Below are 21,798 nucleotides of genomic sequence, written 5' to 3'. Positions count from 1 at the left end.
TTGCTGTGTGGCAACAGATGGGGCTTTCAGCTCAGCCACCACATGTGACGTGTGGCGCACAATAAGCGCCAGATTTTAAATCAAGACCCTAAGCCTGAATAAGCGACATGCCCTGTTAGTCCCCGCCCTCACCGTCGCCATCAGTTCCTGATCCATCAACCTCACTCCATCTTTCTGTCCCTGTCTCTGTACTCTATCTCTCTGTGTCTGCTACTCTACGTGCCTTGTTGAGTTTCTTTCGTGGCCGGTTCCCTCGAGCCAGAGGCTGTGGCAGATGCCTCCTCCCTTTTCTCCCCTTTCCGTCCCTTCGCACCGTCGGTCTTGTCCCTATCCGCCCTCTCCAGAATCTCGGCTTCGGCTACTGCCGCGGCCGTCGTGATGTCGTAGAGATCTGGTTCCGGCTGTGCCGCGGATTGGTTCCGCGATATGATGCAGGGAATGCGAGGGAGTTCCGTGATATGTTCGCGCCGCGCTCGTTTTTACCCCAGTGTTGCCGATCGGCGGTGCTTTTTCCACTGCTTCTGTAGTGTCAGGCAAAGTAAGAATCCAGGAGACGGATGTTGACAGGATGCACTGGTGTGTAGTGGATATGTTGAACCAAAGTTGACTCTTGTGGCAGAAGAGTAACTTTTGGCTGGGCGGGTAGTGGACTCATCTGCTTCTATTTGCCACCCATGGCCATTTACTTCTTGTTCTCTATTTCCACTCTCCTTGCCCACTCATCTTGTGCTTGAGAACATCTCAGTTCACTTACACAGACCAGTGGATGCCCCTCCCTTGTCCACGTGTCGGCATCCTCCCGCCCGATCTTCCGGACCTTCAAAGACGGCAGGCATGGGTGTATAAGGTATTCGAGAAATCGTTGGTAAAGACGGCAATCCTAGCCAGCAAACTCCGTGAATATTCAAGTCTTGATTTAGACTATTTCCTGGGTATTTCCGCCTTCACTTTCTAGTATACATTTTATCATGCCAACTATGTCCCACACATTCTTCCCTTCGTCAAACGTACCGCATCTTACGAGAATTACTAGAGACAATTATCTACCTCCACAACGAGCACCGTGTTCTGCCGTTGCGCGGCTCCAAGAGGAGCCAAACCTGATCTATCCCGCGACGCCATCGTAACTCTTTTTTTTTTTTTCCCATTCCATGTCTCCTATGTCCATTTTCATACCCGCTTGAACTCCCGAGATCCAACGTTGCTATTCATCACTTTCCCTGTAGGCTCAAGCCGCCTCCTTTTCCTCCGAGGCCTTCGCCTTGGCCTTCATTTCGAGTTTCCTCTCCGCCTCCTCCGCACGCCGGTTCGCTTCGGCAACCTCCTGCTTCAGCTGTTTGATGTACTCGATCGCCATTTCGACGGTACTAGCCTTGCTGCTCGGCACGCCGCCCGCCTTGTCTTTCTTGCCGTCACTGCCCTCACCCTCGCTGTCCTTCGGCGGCGGCCGGGGGAGCAGCGCGGCGATCTCCTGGAGTGCCGAGTTGATCCTGTTACGGCGGCCTTGCTCGGCAATCTTGTGCGAGGTGCGTTTCGAGGTGAGGTTTGTCGAGAGCTCGCTTGGGTATGAAACGCCGGGGAGTGTGTTGCCCTCGAGGATGCGCTGGTAGTTCGACTTGGTTGCGAGGAGGAGGGAAGCGGCTTCTTCGACATCAGGGCCGCCCGGCAGGAGCGGCTTGATATTGGGTGATATCCTGGGCCTCAAAGCAGGCGAGACCGGGATAGAGCTGACACTCCCTCGCTTCTTGCTCCCTCTCGGGAGAAGCTGGGGAGTCTTCCTGGGGCCGGATCCAGGCCCAGCGAGCAGCTGCGGGCTTTGCGTCGTAGTAGCCGGGGTGGCTGGCGGCTTCACGATAACAGGCGAGGAGGAAGGCGCCATAGAAGAAGTTTTAGAAGAAGAGTCGGCCTCCTGAGAGGATCGTCCCGGCGTAGGGTCGTTGGTTGATGCAGCAGCCTTGCTCAAGAAGTTCGCCGATTCGGGAAGTTCGAATGTTTCGATGTGGTCCGTATCGACTACCTCCTGACTGTCAGCTCTCTGGCCCGCGCTACGGGTACTCGGCGAGCTCAGCTTCATCAGCGATGCAGGAGTCGCCGGGGACGCGAGCCCTGGCCGCCGGGGTTGCAAAGTTCCAGGAACCGCGCTGGCCTGTGGCGCGATAGATGGAGACGGCTTCGCAGACCGAGGTTGCGGGACAGGAGGCGGAGGCATCTCAATAGCGGTTGTGTCGTTTAGTGTTTCGGGGGAAACCGAGTCCTCGGAATCCGTTACCCCTGTGGTGGAAGAAGAATTCTGCATCATCGGTGTCGGGAGCAACTGCGAATCTTGGGGAGATTCTACATTCTCAGCGAGCTCGTTCAGCACCTGGGCATTCAAGCTTGGAGTCGTCGTGGTTCTCCTTCGCAGAGGCTTCGAAATCGGTGACTGCTTGATCCCGGCCTTTGGCCTTGCTTTCGCCGCATTCTTTCGCGTCTTCTTGGTCAGATCTCCAGGCGCGGCGTTCGACGTTGGAAGTGCGGCCGATGAGTCCATGTCCAGATCAGCAGACGAGTTCGTGGTCGTCACGCTGTGCATCTGATCAAACATGGCAAGAGGGTCGCTCTGGGCGTGTAGAGCTGGGGATGTTAGAGGGCTAAAATAAGGCCCCGAAACACCAAACTGCGAGTCGACAGAGAAGTGGGTATCAAGGGGCGTGACTGCCGGCGAGACCAGCGGGGTGAATGACATCTGGCAAGAGAAGTTAGCAGGCCTGACTCTCCGTTGAAGATAGCCATACTCGGACTCACATCTGGCTGGTCTTTCATCCCCTGATACCGGTACTCCATGGGCTGTTGTTGCTGTTGGTGCTGTTGCTGTTGTTGTTGTTGCTGCTGCTCTGGCCCGCTGGACTGGGGGTAGTAATGGTCTGAAGCGGGTTGGAGCTCGAGGCTCTGAGGCGTTGGAGGGACCATGCCATTCTGCTGACGGGCAAAGAAGGCGGCCTGCTGTTCCTCGATATGCCTCTGCTGGTGCCGCAACTTTTGCTGCTGGAGAAATTGAATCTGCGCGTCAATCGAATCAACAATTGCTTCGTTCGGGGTGGGCGGCGGCATCATTGACACGGGCACACCCTGATGCGGGGCAGCGGTGGTGAGAGTCGGCATATGGTGCTGCATAGTTGATACCGCTGGTGATGGGAGAATTGGCGCATCGGTGCCTGTCATTGGGATGTCGATTTGCTCCCGGGCATGTTGCTGCAGTAGCTGGGGGCCGGCAGAGGATTGAAATTCCTGGAAGTTGTAGTTGATGCTATCGCTCATGTTGCCCATGCCATTCATATCCAGAAACTGCTGGAAGTCATCTTCAGGCGGGGCGGGGTGGTGGACTGCATGGTCACCAACAGCCCAACTTGACGAATCCATGACGGGTTTCGAGGTGTTCGGCTGCCTTTCCCACCGGCCGCGTATGCGCGACGCCAGGGCTCGGTGTTGTCTGAATTCCTTAGTTATTCCCTGCGGACGAAGGCGAAGAAAATCGGCTGCTGGCTAGACCCGGGCGAGCGGGAGTTCCTGCAGAGAGCCGGGCCCTTTGTCTCAATTCGAGACCCGCCGTGGCGCAGAAAACACTTCAATTGCACGGTACCACGGCCGGTTCACGGAACGCACGAGCTGGAGGAAGCCGCTGGGAGACGACCCGCGAGAGAGTAAATGACTGCTGGGGGTTCCGTGAAGATATTGACCGTGTCGATGAGTCTGTTAGCAGCGTCGCGTCGAGCGTCGACGTTAGCAGACTCGGGGACCCCGAGGCAGTGGGGGGGATGCAAAATGAAATGTCTGGGCCCGCTCTCTCGGCCAGCGCCCCGCGGCCATGGTGCCCCGCTTCCTTCGTTGCTCCACAGCCGTCCCGCTTCAGCTCGCGCAGGCAGATCTCTCAGTCCATCAAGTGCTGGAAGGGCAAGGGAAGGGGGTGGGAGGCCCGGGTAATCTCCCTCATACTGTGTAGTTGCATTACCGAGCTCTACTTGGCACACACTAAGAGTTTACTAGTCGCTAGGTTGAGAACTAACGAATCCTCCGCGGAGTTTTCGAGGGGGGAGACCTACAATATGTAGGTACATACATACCTACAAGTTCTCGATGTATTGCACATAGGTAGGTACAGTACATACGTAAGGACCTATGCTCTCGTTATGCGACACTCGTATACTTGAACCAATGGTCTGTTGGGATATTGTCTCGATTGCCAGGTGGCGGAAGAAGTGCAATCGTTCATGACAGGAGCAACGATAGAAGAACGATGAACCGAAACAGAGGAGCATGGCTAGAAGATACTCAGGTCGGCACATTCAGATTGCGGTTGTGGTTACAGTTGGCATTCCCGAGGTTAGGGTGCTGATTTCCAATTTTTACCCGTTGCCACTCTAGCTGTGGGTTGCGTGGGGGTAGCGTTGCGCTGAACCGCCAAGATTCGTGTCAACAGCAGCAATGGTGAATGCACAAGCCAAGGGTTACCCATTCAAACCTCACCAATGAAGTGGCGAGTGCCTGATTTACATGCATACGGTACGAAAGGTACATGCAGTATATGAATAGTAAGCCGTTGTATTCCGTACAGTGAACAAACCGGTCCTGCAATGTACATACCTTACATGCAACAGCGTCACGTATTGTGCACCTGCTTCGTTGAGTCCACTCAAAAATCTGAAAAGTCCTGGCAGATCCGCGCGGCAGGTGAAGAAGGATCGAGGACTTCCAGCACCTCGTAACCGTCACGTCCAAACAGTGCCGCTCTTGGGTACCAGAGACCAAACACGGGTTGAATCGTTGATGCGCCAACAACTAACAGCATGGCGTTATGCACTCTTATTTCGGTTGACCGAGGGGACACCAAGAGGCGGGAAACCGCGACCCGGACCCAGTCACGCAGAAGCGCAGCTCTCATCGGAGGGGATGGGGCTTAATCTACCCTGTGGTTGACAAACCTGACTAACGCATTTGCGTGTGGGGGTCTCGCGGGGAAGCCCACACCTTTCCCATTGCTTTCGACCTCAACAGCGCCTTCAAGAATTCGTATCCTACTTTGCACACTATAACGAGTACAGCGCGGCGACGGGCCGCCTAGCGAATAGCTCTTCACTCAACGGCTACACAACTCCGTGCTTGAAGGGCACCAGGTTCGGATGAAAGTAACGTGGGCAGATAGCACCTAACTAGGCTTCTTTCTCGACCTCCCTCTCTCCCGGCTCTAAGTCACTGCTTGTAATAAGGCTGGCCTAAAAGATGAGACTGCGAGAGTAAGGTTTGGTATTGCGTCTAGTATATACCAGATTTTGGTTCGGTAACTAAATCGCCGAACCGATTAGACACGTCCACCATGTCATACATACACTAGGAGAAGCCCCTGGCCTTGCTCACCCAACAGCTGCTCATCATCTCGGCGTGATCTCCCCACCTCCTCGACCTCTCAGCATGGAGAGCCAACATATTACCCCCAATGCGCCGACCGGTAGGGATGAGAGAGATATAGGCTTTATGTGCTATATTGACAAGAAATTCGACGAGAAGCCAATGACACAAAGACGCTGGAATTGAGAATTTTCAAGGGAGAAAAAAAAAAAGGCCGGATGAAGACAGTTGGAAAGGGACACACGCGACCGACCCCGGGTCGCCAGTTGCAAATGCCAGAAAACGATGGCGAACTGAGGAGCGCGCCAAGGTGTACATACAGGGATATAGTACCAGATATGAACGGAGAAACGAAGAGATTGGTATATGCACACGCCAAAACACAGAGAGAAAGGAAAATAAGTCGCTCGGCAACTCCTTGGAGCGTCGGGTATGACTGCGGAAAAGGACGGCAAAGTGCTGCTCGCATGGCGGGAAACGGTGGCTGCTGAACACCAGGTTCGGAAGTGCAAGAAGATGGAGGTAGCCGCCGGAAAACAAGAAGATCCCTCGGGGGAATAGCGAGCTGGACGCAAAATTCCCAAGCACGAGGGGGTTCTGTCGTGGTACTGTCAGGTTCCGGGAGGAACCTGTCGCCGGGGAGAGAACGGATATGATGAAGAGCAGCTCTCATTAATTGGCATTCAGGTTGAGCCAGCTCATATCGTCACGGACGGGGGTTGGTTCTCGCTGTGGAGGAGCGGGTCGAGACGGCCCTTGTGACGGGGGCTTCAGGCCTTGTGAGGCAGGGGCAAGAGCTGTCGGATAGGTACCGGTGAAGGAATCGTTTAGGGACCGGTCGGCGCCCCAAGGTTTGTTGGCGGCGGTTGGATCCCATGCATCTTGGACAGATTCTGGGATGCCGCTGGAGTATGCCGATGCCGACAAATCACTGACGGAACTGATGGGGCGCTGCGTCTCGATCTGGCCGCTCATGCCTTCGTTTAGCTTTTCGTCGTACACGGCGATAGTCGGGCTGTGCGCATTGACCCGGCTGAGAGACATCCGGGACTCGGCAGCCGCGGGGAACAGAGGTGGTACGGTCGCGCTATCTTGTGTTATGCGGTGCGGGTTGCTATAGTTGGAGCTCGCTACCGAGCGCAACGTTGTCCGTTGCGAGTTGCTGACGGTGGAGCTGTCGCGGGCGACGGCGATGTTGCTGTTGCTGTTGCTGTTTCCGCTACCAAACCCCAGGAGGTTCAGAGCTGACCCGCCAGACCAGTACCTGTTCCATCCAGAGCTGCGCCGCGTAGTCCCTTGTTCATCGCCTCCTGTCGTTAGCGTCCGGGCCCTCGGCTCGGCCGTGTTGGCCGCTAATGGGGCAACCTTTGGGTCCCGAGCATGCTGCTGAAGCGGCAACTGTGGAACGTCCGGGGCCGGGTGAGAGATCGGCTTGCTGATGGTGTTTTTGAAGGCACTGTATATGCTGTCGGACGACTTCCGTTTGCTCTCATTGCTCGACTTGCGGCTGAGCCCGGCCGTCAGCTTGCTCTGGCCCGCCCGGCCCATCAGGATGGCCATTGAAGAGAAGGAGCTTTGCGAGCCCTGTGGTTTGTGACCGCGGAATTCTTGGCCGAACACCAAGGTCTCTTTCGCAAAACCGAAATCGTCCTTTTCATCCAACGACGCCCCGTTAGACTGCCTCGCATGGCCGGCAACCATCTGAGCTCTTCGGTTCTTGCGCCTCCTGATACATACGTACAGGAGGGCCAAGATGACTGCTAAGCCGAGAACGCCTCCCAGAACAGTGCCAAGAATGGTGTTGACATGCGGGCCAGAACTGTCCGAGACTGGCGATGGATCCGCTTCAGTATGAGTTTGGGTAGCCACTGCTGGGCTGGTCGCGCTCGCCGAGACGGATGTGGAGGATGATGAGAGAGTCGTCGACGTAGGCGTCGCTGTCTTGGCTGACGTTGAGGAGGTTGTCGATGACTCGGATGCAAGGATCTTGACTTGGATGAACTTAGATTCGGGGTCCTCCCAGCTGTTCTCTCTGGCGTTGAACATGCATAGTAGGTCGTCATCAGCAGCAGTCCCACCGGCGATGACGACCATGCCGTCTGGTCCCTGAGCGAAAGCAAAATTGCTCCTGGTCACTCTGGGCGCTCCGGTGGAGTTGTATGGTGGCCAGTTGTTGAGGGTCAGCGGCTCGTCAGCCCTGGCCGCCTTTCTACTCGGCTCATGTTGCTTCCTCCTCGACAGCCGTCTCCGGGCAGGCGCAGCCTCCGGAACCGGCTCGCCAGGGCCGGTGAACAAGACCGTCCGCTTCACTGCATTCGGCGACACCGACATATCGAAAGTGATAAGATTCTTTGACCCCTCATCACCCGTCATCACCACCGCCTGAATGGCCGAGGTGTCCTTGGGCAGTGGTGCTGCGAGCGAAGCTCCCGAGTCCTTCCACGTCCCGTCGGCGGCGCTGAACAGCGTGACCTGGGTATTCCACGTGCTGCCGCCGAGCAGGACGGCCTCGCCGGCAGACCAGGGCAGCAAGATAGGATTGAGTGCTGGTGGTCCACCTGTGGGGTAGGAACTCACCGCGTACGGCGCTGATGCGCCGATAGTGAACGTTTGCGATGATGGGGCGTTTTGGCCGTCTTGATTGCCTGCGTAGACGAGGATCGAGTCGGTGCTGTTGATGTAGACCGCATTGTGTCCAACCCGCTGGTGCGTAACCTGACTCGACAACTTGATCGACTCCCACTGGCCCGTCGCGTATGTGTATTTTTGCAGACCATGATAGCCTTCTGTGTCGCTGACACCGCCGACGACGAAGAAGGCAGATGTCGATGGCGTCCCTGTAGTCGATCCCACGCAAACACCGCCGGTCACCTTTTCACCCTGAGGCAACACCTCCCATTCCGCCCCTGGCTCTAACCGCAAAGATTGGAACGCATCGGCAGAGTATGTGTAAAGCGTGTTGTTGAATATGACCGAACACGCGTTGTTCAACGCCGTCTTCGGCTGAGGCAACGGCATTCTGGCTGGCTCTTAAGATCGGCAGGTCAAGACTGACGACCTACGCGGTTTCGTGCCTGCAACGAAGAGGACGCGGACCTCGGTGATTGCGCCCTCGTCAGCAAGACATGTCGATTCCAATGCTTGATTCGGCGCGTCCGTGTTGTTCGTTGTTGGGTACTGGGAAACAGCTGGCACAAAAACCGCCAATTCAAACGGGGAATGTTGAGGACCAGCCCCTGTATCCAGAAGGGAGAAAGAGGATCGACGCAACCAAACTTCTGGTTGTTTCCGAAAAGTCAACGGCGAGGAAACGAGGTGTGGCACCCTGAGGAACCCCCGTGTCGCAGAATGAGGAGAAGGTTACGTGGACTTGGGGCCACTGCCGCGAAACTAACTGATGGAACGCTTTCAATCCTCCTGCGAGAGCCCCTGCCAATGATGGTCACGGTGTGCCGAGTCCTGCCGGAATTGTGCGAACGGGCGAGACGGGAGGGATCGTGAAAGAAGAAGCGAACAGGATGAGACTCTTCTTGCCTTGTTGAAGATGGCAGAATGCAAACTGTGAGCAGTCGAGTGCCAGCTTCGCAGAGCTGAGCGCGGTGACCCTGACGAGCTCCCCAGGCAAGTCGGTCGGAAATGAGCCAAGAACGGGGGTTCGTGGAGGGGGAAAACTGACCAAGAAGGGATGCCGTGTGCCTGGTCGAATTAGGGGCGCGAATGGGGCCGAACAGGGATTCCTGGGCGCTCATTTGTGGTTCTTCATGCAGGCGACCTTATGGCCCCCTCCAATAACGGTGACCGCCTGGGGTACCGCCGAATGCAAGGGACCTGTCCTTCTAGCGGGACTGGCTGATCGAGAGGGAGGAAGGAGCATTTGCAGAAAAGAGAAGGTCAAGGGGACCACACAAGCGCAAACTCGTTCCACGACAGCCTACACTGGACATAGTAGGCGTGGTTTCCTCCCCTGTCTCGCTTCCTGCTCCGGTACCTTTGATGAATTCCCCGACCTCCACTACTTGCAGTAACTAATGCCTTATGTTACTTCGGAGGTCGGCCGAAGAGATCGTCTGTATTCTTAACGGCGTGGGTTTTCAGATGCATCTTTTCCGACGGGCTAGAAGTTGTCATTTCTTTCAAAGAGCAAATAGGACCGGGAAGTAGAAGAACCTCGAAAGAAAACAGTCTTCGGTTTCACTCCGGAGGCTCTTGAGCTGGCCGACAATTCCGTGAGGAACAACCAAGGCTTCTTATTAGGAGGCGGTCTTCATGTTGACAGCCAGCCCGTATCACGCTCGGCTCGTGAGCAGTAGCCGTACACTTCGGATTGCTGTCACGGCATGTGTATGGGCAGTGGACCGAGTGCCAACAAATTGGGGCCCTGCTTTTTGCACTCTCTGAAACGCTAGAACCTCTGCGAGGAAACCGCAGCTAACCAAAGGGGGGAAAGTACCCTCCCTTTGGTATCCAAATGGAGAAGGGATGCTCCACTTCCCGCCCAGCCTCTCAGGCCATGCGGCCACAAGGCAGCGTGGTGGTCCAAGGGTTCGGTTAAAATTCCACTACTCTCAGCACTATTTCGTATTGCGAATACGCTACCAGCCTCTCAAGCTCACAGGACTGCAGTCCCGCGCGGCTCTGCGAGGCATCGTCAGAGCCACCGACGATGATTGGCCTCATGAAAACTTGACATGAGGATTGTGAGGCTTCGGAGCGCACCACGCCCACAATCCGTCCCGATCACACTCCCGACCCGCCGCTACAATGCCGGCCTGCCCTCCAACGACACAGAACCCCCTCAAGCCAGGATGACGGTGGCTTCGGACCGGAGAAGTACTAAAGGATTAAGCGCCAAGGCATCCTTATTTTATGCTGTACGGATTAACTATCGTTAACGAGCTAGGAGCATCTCGCAACAAGATCGATGGTATGCCTTGTCGTCTGAGATTTGACCTGGATGTGACACGAACGCAAACGGACCCTTCCCTCCCAACGCAACTGCACACTCCATCATCACGCCCAGGCATGGCACTCGGCTCAGTCAAATGTTCGGAGTAACTACCTACCTATGTATGTATGTACATACATACATATGCAGTATGCTGTCCTTTTACTAGTGGCTGCCGGAGTTGGGGAACGCTGCTCTGTAAGCTAGGTGTGTAGAGCGGGCAGATATATCTCCCTTCATCTCTTGTTTATGCCTCCTTTGTCCATTCACTGGTCCTTCATCATGTTCTTCTTCCTCTTCTTCATTTGGTGTCTGAGATAGAGATCGAATCTCGCGTGCAGGGAACTTAATCGCAGGATCAACATCGCGAGTAGATTCGGTACATGTAAGACTTTTGGCTACGTCGGCCTTTTTTAGTGTGTAATCATATCGATCGACTAAATGAACAGAAACGGCTCTGACATAGAAGAGGTAACATGTTCGCTCCAAATTCTTTCTTAGATAATTAATGTTTAGTCTGTGTCATAAACCTCTTCAACACTTGCGAGTTGCTCTTGCGCTACCCCAGTGTCTGGAACACAAATATACGGACCAAAGAATCGTGAGAAAAGGCAAGAACAAAAGACTGCTGTCCGGATCGTCTGCGCCAGTCACAGCGTTCCTAATAAGTTGGGCAGGTGAGGCAGATTCCTCTGCTGCCGCGTGATCCTCCCTGGTGGCATGACGAAATGCCATGGCGGCGTTGTCCCAATCCTCTCAACGGATTCCCCTACATGCCACATGTGGGTTTAGATACTCTCGTTCACGCACACGTTGGACAAATGTGGCAAACAGAGACGCTGCGCAATGTTGAGTCTGGGTATCACGCCAATGCCATGTCCTTCCGTCTAGAGATGATCCTCTCCATGCCCATCAACGCCTCGAGATGATTTCAGTTAAACGGCACACTTTCCAAAAACCCGCACCCGAGACCAGACCGAAGAAGAAGAAAAAAAATGGCGGCACACTACCACTCCTGATGCCCAACTCCCCCGAGACACAGATAAACTTGAACCGACTATGATAGGTCAAGAATCAATAATTTTCAATCGCTCCAAAACCTATAATTCGCTCTTTTCCCAACCTGGTTTCGCCTTTTTCCGGTTCACATCAAATCTCACCCATCCGTTATCTAACCACCCGTTCTCTTGAGCATCGTTAGCCACCAGCAACGTGTACATCGGGCTGAAGCTTCAGGCACTCACCTCACATCTACAGTGCCACCAGTCCCTCCCACAGACTAGGCAGGGTGAGTGAAAGCCTCCGGTGGCAGTTCGGCTCTCTTCTCCTGAAACGACCTGAGCGCCAATTCGAAATTCCAATCGGCGACGCCGGCCAAGCAAAGCCGAGAATACTCCGCAGTCATGCCTGTTTGCCGAGACAGCTCCTCAATCATCTGGGCACGGATGGCATCGTCCAGCATGGGTGGTTGAGTCGGGACGGCGGGCGATGGGACAGGCGCTGGGACAGGCGCTGGGACAGGCGCCACGGCGGCAGGAGCCTGAGCAGCGACGGTCGGCGTCTGTTGCGAGATTCGGTCTCGCAGCGTAAGCTCATCGCTGATTACGCGGTAAGGATGCGGAGCACCCGGTTTGCTCGGGCCAAGAATGAAAGAACGAGAGAACTTGCGGGTGCCAGGGAGCTGCTGTGTAGGGTCCATTTCTTCGAACCGGCTGTAGACAGTGATAGCTAGGCCCATGGCTAGACCTTGTCCAGTAGGGTCGGCCAGGCTTGGGAAGGTGTGACAATCAATCTGCCACTCGTCGGCGAGATCCAGACTAGGATGCCGTGTAGCGGGAAGCCGGGCCCAGAGCTCGGCGATCAGATTGCTTCCAGTGAATAGCCGCTGATGGGCAGATGGGTTTCGGAAGCCTATCGTTTCCAGGTTCCTGGAGTAGTTTTGATAAGTGCTCGGGTTAGGCTCGGTGCCAATGTTGAGCGAGAAGGCGGATTCGTCATCGTAAAACTGCCTGGCTAGAGCGGGCCGGTCTTGATCATACATGGTGAAGAAGCTGCGGAGGAATGTACTGGCCACGTTGTTGCCCCCGTCCCGAAGGTTAGACGGCAGGTAAGGCAGAGGTGTAGGGAACCACGCCTTGAGGGCTTCGGCGGCCTCTTCCGGAGTCCGAACTCGGTGTCCGTCCAAGATCTGAAGACTCGGAAACCATTCGATAACCTGAGCGGGATAGTTTTGCGAGCTTGCGACAGGATTGCCGACCATGTGAAGCTCCTCCAGGAGCCGAAATTCATGGCGCCACTTGGAAAGTTTCGACATGTCCTCGAGCTTGTTACCGCTGATGTCGAGACGGCGGAGGCGAGGCAGGGTGGTAGCTAACGTGAAAACTTCGCCGACGTCGTGGATGTCGTTATTGGCAATGGTAACGGCCTGGATGCTTGCTTCTTTTTCGGCGGCGCTCTGGTAATTCGTGGCCGTGAGACGCATGAGTGCCTTGAACGACTTCTCCGCCAGGGCCTTGGTCTCAAACGCGCCCATGCTGACGAGCGTTTGGTCAGCTCCCAGCGCAGAAAGATCCAGAAGTTTCTGTTCTACGTTGTATCGAGAAGCCAGAACCCCCAACAACTTGTCTTTTGTTTCTGACGGTTTCGGTTCGGGACCATCGGCGGATTGGTTGCCAGGTCCAGGCATCGGCTCGCTTGTTTCCTCGATGGTCAGGGAGGCGCCCGCATATGTGTAGCCGTTCAGTCGTAACAGATGGGGAGCGTCGGCTGGGTTGACCTTGAGCCAGACATGGTCTCCGCGAATCACACCCTGGACATGTGTGTTAAACGGAAGTACTCGGAGCAGAGGGTTGGGATTCAGGAAACGTACCCGACCGAGCGTAATGGGCCGTTCCTTGGAGGATTTGCGCTCGAGAAAGTCGAGAAGCGAGCGAAGACCGCCGTCGGGATTGCTGGCCGCTTTACTGTCTTTGAGGCCGTGGATCTTCAGAGTGACTTTGTTGGGTTGCTTCACATTGCGAACGGTGCCATCCTGCTCCGACACAAAATTTCGAACGTTCTGGGCGAGCCTCGTCGACGACCGGGCGCCTCTCCCTCCTTTAGACGCGCGACTTCCACGGGCGGAATGGGCTGCAGAACTGGATGGTGGATTGCCGGCACTGACGCTGTCCATGGCAATGTCGCCATCGCGATCGGTCCGTGGGGTGCCCCGGCGCTTTCCGACGCCGCCACCGCGTGTGCCCCGCAGGCTAGGCCGACTACCGTGGCTGCTAGCACGAGGACCCGTGGGAGGCGCCATTGATGTTCGCAGAAGTGTTGAGGGACGCAAGAAAGTGCCGCCAAGTTTGTTGGAGGAAGAGAAGGTAAAGTGGGGGGCGAGTGCCGCGAGGCGCGAAAGACCTGAAAGGCTCCACTAGGACGGGAAGTAATGTAGGTGGAGCCACCCCACCGTGCATGCTGCAAAGAAGCAAAGAAGCTCTGTTTGAGGCTGAAAAGCTCCACGCCAAGCTTCCACTCAGCCCGGGGCGCACTACACTACCCGTAATACAAACACAGACCAACATTCAGATCGTACCTAGGTACTTAGGTACGAATTACTGCTCTCAAAGATACCTCCCCTCCTGTTGACCAGATAGGGTCCAGTGCACCCACCTTGTTCACGGAGAACGAACCTACGTCACCATGGTGCGTGGATTATCCGCCAAATCTTAGACGCGGTATGTTTGCCCTGTAGGGTTTGTCAGCACCTACTAACGCACCTCGGGTAGTTCATCAGCTCCTAAGGCACCAAGTGAAGTAGCCTGATTATCCCTGCCGTACTCCGCATGTATTATACAAGTTGGATGTAATTCGCAAGCATTTTACCATTTTCACATCTCAAAACCCCATCACGTGCGCTGGCGCGAAGGCGCGTCTGTTCCGTCGCGTCCCTCGCTTCGTGATTTGTTTGGAGGGGCCTGCAACTGGGCAACCGGTTTGCTGGGCTGCGAAGCCGCCTGACGACATCACCACCCGGGCACCGCCTCGAATTCGCATACCGTGGCTGTAACGAGGAGATATGGCTCGGCCTAGGCAACTTACTTCGGTCATTGTCTAATTCGCATGCACCTTTCCGCTTTGTCTCCTCCTCCTCATATTTGGTTGCCGCAACCCTTAAACAGAGTCCGACGCGTCAGCAATGGAGGACGAAGACTTCGACGACTTCCCCGATGAGGACATGATCCAGGCCCTTACCCAGGCTACGGATGCTGCAGCGGCGCCTCTGACTGGGCAGACGAACCCTCGCGACCCCGACGTTGATGCCTCTCCATCCAGCCCATCAGCGCCCCGCTCGTACCTACCCGACGTGCTCGGAAACTCCGCATCATTCAGCGGGACCCCAGCCACCGGAGCCAGAGCAGATAGGTCTGCCCGGGACTTGCCTTCAGACTTGTTCGATAGTTCGCCAGAGAAGCCCAGCCATGCTCCGACCGGCGGCCCACGCCGAATTCGAACATCGGCCCAAACACAAACCTTCCGCCAGACGACCCTTTGGGGCAGCACGATCCGGGCGGATCGCCCGACCGGGCTGCAGACCACTAACGGTCGTCCATTCCGTGGCGATCTGCCCCCCGAGACCCCAACGCACCACGAACTCAACCATGCGGAATTGTCAACCTGGGTCTATCCCCTGAACCTGGGACCGATCCGAGACTATCAGTTCAGCATTGTCAAGAACGGCCTCTTCAATAACACCCTCGTGGCCCTACCCACCGGCTTGGGCAAGACCTTTATTGCCGCGACCATCATGCTCAATTACTTCCGCTGGACCAAGCGTTCGAAGATCGTCTTCGTGGCACCAACAAAACCCCTCGCGTCCCAGCAAGTCCAGGCGTGTCTCAATATTGCCGGCATCCCACGGTCACAGGCGACACTTCTAACAGGCGAGACCCCTCCGGTCTTGCGCGAGGGAGAGTGGCAGAACAAGCGGCTGTTCTTCATGACCCCGCAGACCCTGATGAACGACCTGTCCAAGGGGTTCGCCGATCCCAAATCAATCGTGCTCCTAGTCATCGACGAGGCCCACCGGGCAACCGGGGACTACGCCTACGTCAAGGCCGTCGAGTTCATCCGGCGCTTTTCGAAAAGCATCCGGATCCTCGCACTTACCGCCACGCCGGGGTCGACGGTGGAAGGTGTACAGGAAATCATTGACAACCTCGGCATTTCCCATGTAGAAATCAGGACCGAGGAGTCAATCGACATCCGCCGATACGTCCATTCGCGTAGTATCGACATCGTGACCTTCGACCCTTCGGATGAGATGCACCAGGTGAGGGATCTGTTCTCCAAGGCCCTTAAGCCTCTGGTGGACAAGCTGAGCTCGCAAAACATCTATTACGGCAGAGACCCGATGAGCTTGACGACGTACGGGCTGCTCAAGTCCAGGAATGAGTGGATGGCTGGCCCTGGAAGGCACGTCAACCAGGGCACAAAGTTCATGATGATGGCCGTGTTCAGCATTCTTCAGAGTCTGGCCCACCTCATCAAGCTGCTCAATTTCCACGGGATCAAGCCCTTTTACAACGGTCTAGCCGAGTTTAGGACTTCCGAGGAGGCTAAACCGGGACAGGGCTCGAAACTAAAACGGCAGCTCCTTGCCGATGAGAACTTCCAGAAGATGATGTCCATGATCGAACGTTGGATGAGGCTGGACGAGTTCAACGGGCATCCGAAATTGACCTATCTCTGCGAGAGGCTCGTCAATCACTTCATGGACGCAGGCGAGGGCGCCAACACACGAGCCATTGTCTTCAGCGAGTACCGCGATAGTGCGGAGGAGATTGTTCGCCTCTTGAACACTCAGCCGCTCATTCGCGCCACCGTATTCGTCGGACAGGCTGATTCGAAGAGGAGCGAAGGAATGAAGCAAAAGCAGCAGATCGAGACGATCGAGAAGTTCAAGAACGGCGTCTTTAACGTCCTCGTGGCCACCTCCATCGGCGAGGAAGGCCTCGACATCGGTCAAGTCGACCTGATCGTCTGTTATGACGCATCGTCCTCCCCGATACGCATGCTGCAGCGGATGGGGCGTACGGGGAGGAAGCGGGCGGGGAATATCGTCCTCCTCTTGATGAAGGGAAAAGAAGAGGAAAAGTTTCTGGAGGCCAAAGACAATTACCGGAAAATGCAGCAGCTCATCTGCAACGGCGACAGCTTTACCTTCCGCCACGACCTCTCTACGAGGATCTTGCCGCGGGAGATTAGGCCCGAGGTTGACAAACGGCTTGTCGACATTCCCCTCGAAAACTCGCAGGACCCGTCTCTTCCCGAGCCCAAAAAGACAGCAGCCGGACTGAGGAAGAAGGCGGCAAAAAAGAAGTTCAATATGCCGGACGGCGTGGAAACCGGCTTTGTGAAGGCGTCGTTTTTTGGCCAGGTTGCCGGGCGGACTGCGAAGGCCCCCAGGGTGCCAGCAGAAACCGATTTTCTCGCGGATGTGCCCGAGCTGGAAAAGGTCCTATTAAGCAAGTCGCAGACAGACCACTTTGAGAGAGTCTATAAGAGCCTTCCGAAAGCGCCATTCGACAAAGTGAAAGAGTTGGGGCTGGACGAGATCAACCTTGGAGCCTATCCAGCTGCCCAGCGCGTGCTTGGTCGCACCGTCAACCTGAAGCATGGCGAGTATACGAAGAGATGCGTGAAGCTCTTCAGGACCTTGGGGCAGTATCAGGATCCGTTGGCGCACTTCTTCCCTCCGTACGCTGAAGTTGATCCAAAATCGTGGGAACAGTTGCCAGTCAAACCGTTTGCAGACGATATCCTTGATCAGCCGGTCAGGGGCGACAGATTGCCAGCAGCTTCCACAACAAGTAGCAAGACTCCTGCGAGACCTAAATCGAGTTCGGGTCGCATCAGCGAGTCTGAAGAGACGGGTAATAACGAGGAAGATCACGAGGACGACGACGAGGGGGCCGTAAACGGAGAGACAACAGCGCAAAGGCGTCGAAGGCGTGGCGGGAGGACTGTTAAAAAGAGCCACGGTCGGCTCAAGAGTGTGGGCGATCACCTCGAGGATCTGGGAGATGATTGCATGCGAAGCAGCGATATGGAAGAGACGGATGGCTCCGACAGCGGTGCCGATCTCGACGACTTTATCGTTGCGGACGACGTTTTCTCATCAGGCAACCGGCAGAGATCAACAGGGCCTACAAGTCCTGGGTCGTCAAGCCTCTGCCTTAGAAACGGACGCACAGAGCAAGATCCGACAACGGCCGAAAGGCCGTTTTACGAACCGATCGAGTTCGGTCCAACCCAGGACACAGACGACGAGATGCCGGATCTGATTGAGCTTCATGTTCAAAGCACGAAGAAGGCGGCAGGACCGCCGAGATCCAGGACGACATATTTGGAAGAGGAGGACACTGATTATAGTTTATCCGAGCTATCTCCGCGCAGGCCGCAGGCGAAGAGGAGGCGACAAGTACTTGCCGATAGTGCCGATGACGATGACTGACTTGTTGGGGTGTTTGCGGCTTGCTCGTTGCACAGGGGCTCATCGCTGCAAGAGTTGGACAGGCGGGCCGGACTAGGAGATACCCAGATGTTGCTCGTGCTAGAGTTTTGGACTAGTGTGCTGTCTGTCATTGCCCTGATGATGTATGCCGCGGCTGAATTGATCACAGCAACCCCCCTTCCCCGGGGGGAGGTATCTCTACGGCAAATGACGTTCCAGGGACCATTTCAGCAACAGAAGACATCTAAACACCATCTTGTTCCTTTGTACGCCGAGTAATCCTTGGTAAATTGACCACTCCCCCCATGTATGTACGCCGCATTTCCGGGCACTGGAAATTAGACGCACTTCGCAGCACTGAAACTGCGAACTCGCACAACACACCCTTCGCCACCACCCCTTTCTTTCCCCTTACCTCGTTGCGCCTCTTTTCCTGTCGCCTCTCGCCTTTGCCACGAGTTCAAGTCGCGGAGACGGTTGCTGAATTTCGCTCTCGAGGTTCTCCAGGCTGCTCTTCTTCTTACTCTTTTGGGGTGACTGTGTGTCGAAATAGGGGCCCGTGTAGAGCTTCCAGCTGTGGGCGCCGGTGCCCGCGAAGGGCGGAGAGCTCCGCAGTCCGTCGTACACGGGGTAGCGACCTGGAGTCACTAAAGTTGCGGTGTTGATATTACGCGATTCGATGCTCCGCGGCTTGTGGTCGGCAAGTCCGGCAGCGGACGGCGCTGCTTCTCGTGCTCTCCTCCTTGATGTCGGCTGGCCAGGAGCTCCAGAAGCATGAAGCACTCGCCCGCGTGCTTCCCGCCACCGCTCTCTCAGCCGGGAAAACGTCGCTACCCGGAGCCGAGCCGAACCGGCATTGCCCTGCGCTTCGGTTGTCCCCAGTGTCATGTTGGGTACCGACAGATTGGCCCTCTCCAAGGCCTTAGCCTTCACTGCAGGTAGCCTGTCGAGAACCTCGGTGTTGCCCTTAAGGTAGGCCTTGGTCTCCTCGTGGAAGTGAGGAAGGATGCGGTATGGAACGTCGGTTCCAGAGTCGTCTCGCGTGCATGATACTCCCCTTGCCTCCCGTCTCGTCGTGGTCTTGCCCGTCGTCTCCCTAGGTTCTCCGAGGGCCACTAAGCATCCCAACGAAGAGAGGACACGGTTCATCTTTTCTGAATGGGCCAGGAACTGTGACTGATCAACTTGTTAGTAAAGGCCGGGTCAGCTCAACAAATCGGTCTCGTACAAGAACTGGAAGAGGGACAAGTAGGTAATTTCGACTTACCTACGGTACTCGACCAATTCTAATGTTTGTCTAGCCAACAGCGCCTGGAGTCTCTCGAGAACGACGACTAACCGATTCCGGGACAAACAGGGAACATGACAACTTTTCCACGATTACCGTGATTTTGTGCCTTTCTTTGGATCAGTGACAACAATGAAATGGCCAGCCAACGTTAACAAAGAGCACCGTTCTGATGAGAAGGTCGATTTTTTCTTTCCTCAAACCAATTCGGCAGCTGTTCCAGTTTGCTTGCAGTTGACTGCTTAGGGTGAGAATGAGATTATGACACGAAAAGTCCTTGGCTTTGTCGTCAATCAGCCACCCTGAGCAGGTATCGAGGCTAGTCAATACGGGAGCCGCTGGTCACGGTCTTTGTTAGGGTGAGTAAACAGCCTATAACTCTCTCCGAGCCAACCACGTGAGCACAGCAGGACAATAGAACAATGCCATTGTCTAAGCTCACGAGTGCTTTGTGAGATACAGTTTTATTTTAATCTCACGACGTGATTGTAGCCTGCCTGGACCTTTATTGTTCAACCTTGAACTAAACAGGGCGCAGACTCTTGCAAAACACAGGGATAGATAGCGCAGGTTAAATCGCTGGCCCGAAAAGGACGCCCATCCCAAGCAAGATGCGGGCATCTTAGGAACGGAGTGCATTATATTTTCCGAATACTAGACTGGGAGCATGATAGAGTACCTTGAGAGAAGACACGAAGGAGCAAAGATAGCAAAAAGAACCCGCAGAACCATCCCAAGCCTTCCACTCCAAAGGCGAAACCAACGGGGTCAAGAGAAGGGCCTAATCTTGACCATCATCTGCTGTCTCCCTGCTATCCAGCCTGCAGACGGCCTCTATCGAGGCAAACCTGCTCGACGACAAGAGGAGCATGGACTCCATAGGGCAATGGCCGACTCGGGACCATTGCATTTCCTGCTGCCTTGCTGACATGACACAACGAGCCACCGAGGACACGACAAGGAGAAAACTGACAGTGCCGCCTACCTGGGGCATTTTCTTGATCTTTGAGGCCGATTCCAGCACCCCGCTCAGTAGAAAGTTCATGAACGGGATAGGCCCGCGGTTGAGTCAATCCGCAGGACACGTGTCCCACAGGTCGATGCGCCTTTTTACCTGCTATTTGCGCGGCCTTCATTGAGAGTGAGGTACGCAAGTATGCAGTCCGCCCAGCCCAAACGTGGGGAGCACGGGTGAAGAATCTAGGTGCCTAGTGAGGGTGAGGGGGATGAGGGAGGGGTTGGAGACAACGGCCGCGCACTTGCGCCGCTGATTGTTGCGTGCCTTCTTCCCCTAGGCAATTGCGCTCCCGATTTGAGGCTCACCAATTCTCTGCTGTCTTATTCGTGGGCGTGAAACACCCGGCATGCTCTCGTAGGGCTGAGATGCATGTCCTTCCCCACACTTGGCTTGACGCATGGGGAGCAAGATGGTGTACTACAGTACACTAATGTTGGCCGGAAGTGCCTTCCACAGCGGGTTGCAGGGCACTCCATCTCCCGAGGCCTTTTTTTTTTTCCTCCAAGTTTCTGCAAACCGGACATGATCCGTAGGGCGCGCGTTCCCTCCACTCTCAGGGTTGCTGGCTGGACGAAGCTCGCAGCAACGCAACCAATCCGCTTTTTCTTTTTCGAGTGCATGGCGGTATGCTCGCATGCCTCCCTGCCCAGGGATCGGCCCAGCCCTATGAGGACGGAACCCAAAGCGGGACGCTGCAGGGCCACAAGGACCACGCGCGGGCCGATCTCGAGGGCCATTGGCGTTGGGAGCGCTTTGTGTATCCGTCCCCGTGTCTCCGTGTGCGATAGTCATATTATCGCCCGAGATGTGGGGAATCAACCTTCCCCTCCCCTCGCCGTCCTCACTCTTACAACTGCGTGTTTTCAAGACAGTGACTGACCTGCAGTGCCAACCGCATGCATCGAGTGTAATCTGTATGTACCCTGCGGACGGACGCGTCTTCAGGCCATCTGTTTTTTTGGGCCTTGTCAGCAGCGGGAAGAGCCGGCAAAGCTCGCCGCTTCGTTCTGCTTCTCTCACTTTCCAGGCCCCCGCTTTGTTTCCTTTTCGTGAACCCCTGCTTTGGGAGCGGGGGAAACCGACTTGTCGTGGTGTCCTTTTTGTTGGTGTATTCGTTGTGCACAGAGAGACGGACTGTTACGGAGTACATACATACACCTCCTCCAGGATTCTGAATCCTAGTGTGGTACGTGGGTCCTGCGCTAAAAAAGCCACTGGCGGCAAGTACCGCGCTAGGATTCAGAATCCTGGAGGTGTACACCACACTAGTGTCGCGGCCGCTTCTTGTTCCGGAACTCGGCTTGCGCGGGCGTAGCATCCCTGGCTGACACGAGCCGTCCGAGCCACAAGACTGCAGCAGCCGCACTCGCGGTTTCGCCGACAATGAGAGGAAGGCCTGTCTGTGGCGGACAGTGTAGTATCTGTATGTCCCAACTCTAAAACTACCTGAATACTGGACGGCTTGCCGATCTCATTCGTAGGACAGGCGGTCCTTGTTTTGTTGGGGCGCTCTTTCCGCTGCACCAGCAACGAACCGTAACGGTCGACAGTGAGGGAGCTCGCTCTGCCCACATATCAACAGCTTACTGTGTAGTTAGTGGATGTAGTGTAGAGAGCATGAAAGCAGGCGCACACTCCTAACTAGTCAGCGAATTGCTGCATGCCAAACG

General features: G+C 55.6%; 7 protein-coding genes across 7 annotated transcripts; 2 read left to right on the top strand and 5 right to left on the bottom strand.

The window, feature by feature from the left end:
* Positions 1-1,228: 1,228 nt before the first annotated feature.
* P884DRAFT_298639 (uncharacterized protein) lies at positions 1,229-3,399 on the bottom strand (the record flags this gene model as incomplete). Its single annotated transcript, XM_069444620.1, has 2 exons — positions 1,229-2,725; positions 2,785-3,399. The coding sequence occupies 2 exons, from the start codon at positions 3,397-3,399 to the stop codon at positions 1,229-1,231; spliced, it is 2,112 nt and encodes a 703-aa protein (XP_069298869.1).
* A 1,795-nt stretch (positions 3,400-5,194) lies between these two features.
* On the bottom strand, positions 5,195-6,169 carry P884DRAFT_257913 (uncharacterized protein). Its single transcript, XM_069441197.1, has one exon. It carries the CDS (start codon positions 6,053-6,055, stop codon positions 5,507-5,509), a length of 549 nt encoding a protein of 182 aa, XP_069298868.1. The 5' UTR covers positions 6,056-6,169; the 3' UTR covers positions 5,195-5,506.
* Positions 6,055-8,400, bottom strand: P884DRAFT_196566 (uncharacterized protein; the record flags this gene model as incomplete). Its single annotated transcript, XM_069437989.1, has 1 exon — positions 6,055-8,400. One exon carries the CDS (start codon positions 8,398-8,400, stop codon positions 6,055-6,057), a length of 2,346 nt encoding a protein of 781 aa, XP_069298867.1.
* A 1,598-nt stretch (positions 8,401-9,998) lies between these two features.
* On the top strand, positions 9,999-10,383 carry P884DRAFT_120326 (uncharacterized protein). The gene has a single exon (XM_069437139.1). The coding sequence runs from the start codon at positions 10,071-10,073 to the stop codon at positions 10,272-10,274; it is 204 nt and encodes a 67-aa protein (XP_069298866.1). The 5' UTR covers positions 9,999-10,070; the 3' UTR covers positions 10,275-10,383.
* Positions 10,384-11,606: 1,223 nt separating this feature from the next.
* Positions 11,607-13,625, bottom strand: P884DRAFT_197170 (uncharacterized protein; the record flags this gene model as incomplete). The annotated part of the gene is made up of 2 exons (XM_069438042.1): positions 11,607-13,136; positions 13,197-13,625. The coding sequence occupies 2 exons, from the start codon at positions 13,623-13,625 to the stop codon at positions 11,607-11,609; spliced, it is 1,959 nt and encodes a 652-aa protein (XP_069298865.1).
* An 879-nt stretch (positions 13,626-14,504) lies between these two features.
* Positions 14,505-17,822, top strand: P884DRAFT_298636 (uncharacterized protein; the record flags this gene model as incomplete). The annotated part of the gene is made up of 1 exon (XM_069444619.1): positions 14,505-17,822. One exon carries the CDS (start codon positions 14,505-14,507, stop codon positions 17,820-17,822), a length of 3,318 nt encoding a protein of 1,105 aa, XP_069298864.1.
* A 411-nt stretch (positions 17,823-18,233) lies between these two features.
* Positions 18,234-18,971, bottom strand: P884DRAFT_298635 (uncharacterized protein; the record flags this gene model as incomplete). Its single annotated transcript, XM_069444618.1, has 1 exon — positions 18,234-18,971. One exon carries the CDS (start codon positions 18,969-18,971, stop codon positions 18,234-18,236), a length of 738 nt encoding a protein of 245 aa, XP_069298863.1.
* Positions 18,972-21,798: the final 2,827 nt, after the last annotated feature.

Source organism: Thermothelomyces heterothallicus (assembly GCF_042370625.1).
Source record: "Thermothelomyces heterothallicus CBS 202.75 unplaced genomic scaffold P884_scaffold_7, whole genome shotgun sequence".
In the NCBI taxonomy this organism is placed as follows: domain Eukaryota; kingdom Fungi; phylum Ascomycota; class Sordariomycetes; order Sordariales; family Chaetomiaceae; genus Thermothelomyces; species Thermothelomyces heterothallicus.
This window is presented reverse-complemented; position numbering and strand designations above follow the sequence as displayed.

Excerpts from the sequence above, each read along its gene's own strand:
- P884DRAFT_257913 (XM_069441197.1), bottom strand. The coding sequence starts at position 6,055 with ATGAGAGCTGCTCTTCATCATATCCGTTCTCTCCCCGGCGACAGGTTC.
- P884DRAFT_120326 (XM_069437139.1), top strand. The coding sequence starts at position 10,071 with ATGAGGATTGTGAGGCTTCGGAGCGCACCACGCCCACAATCCGTCCCG.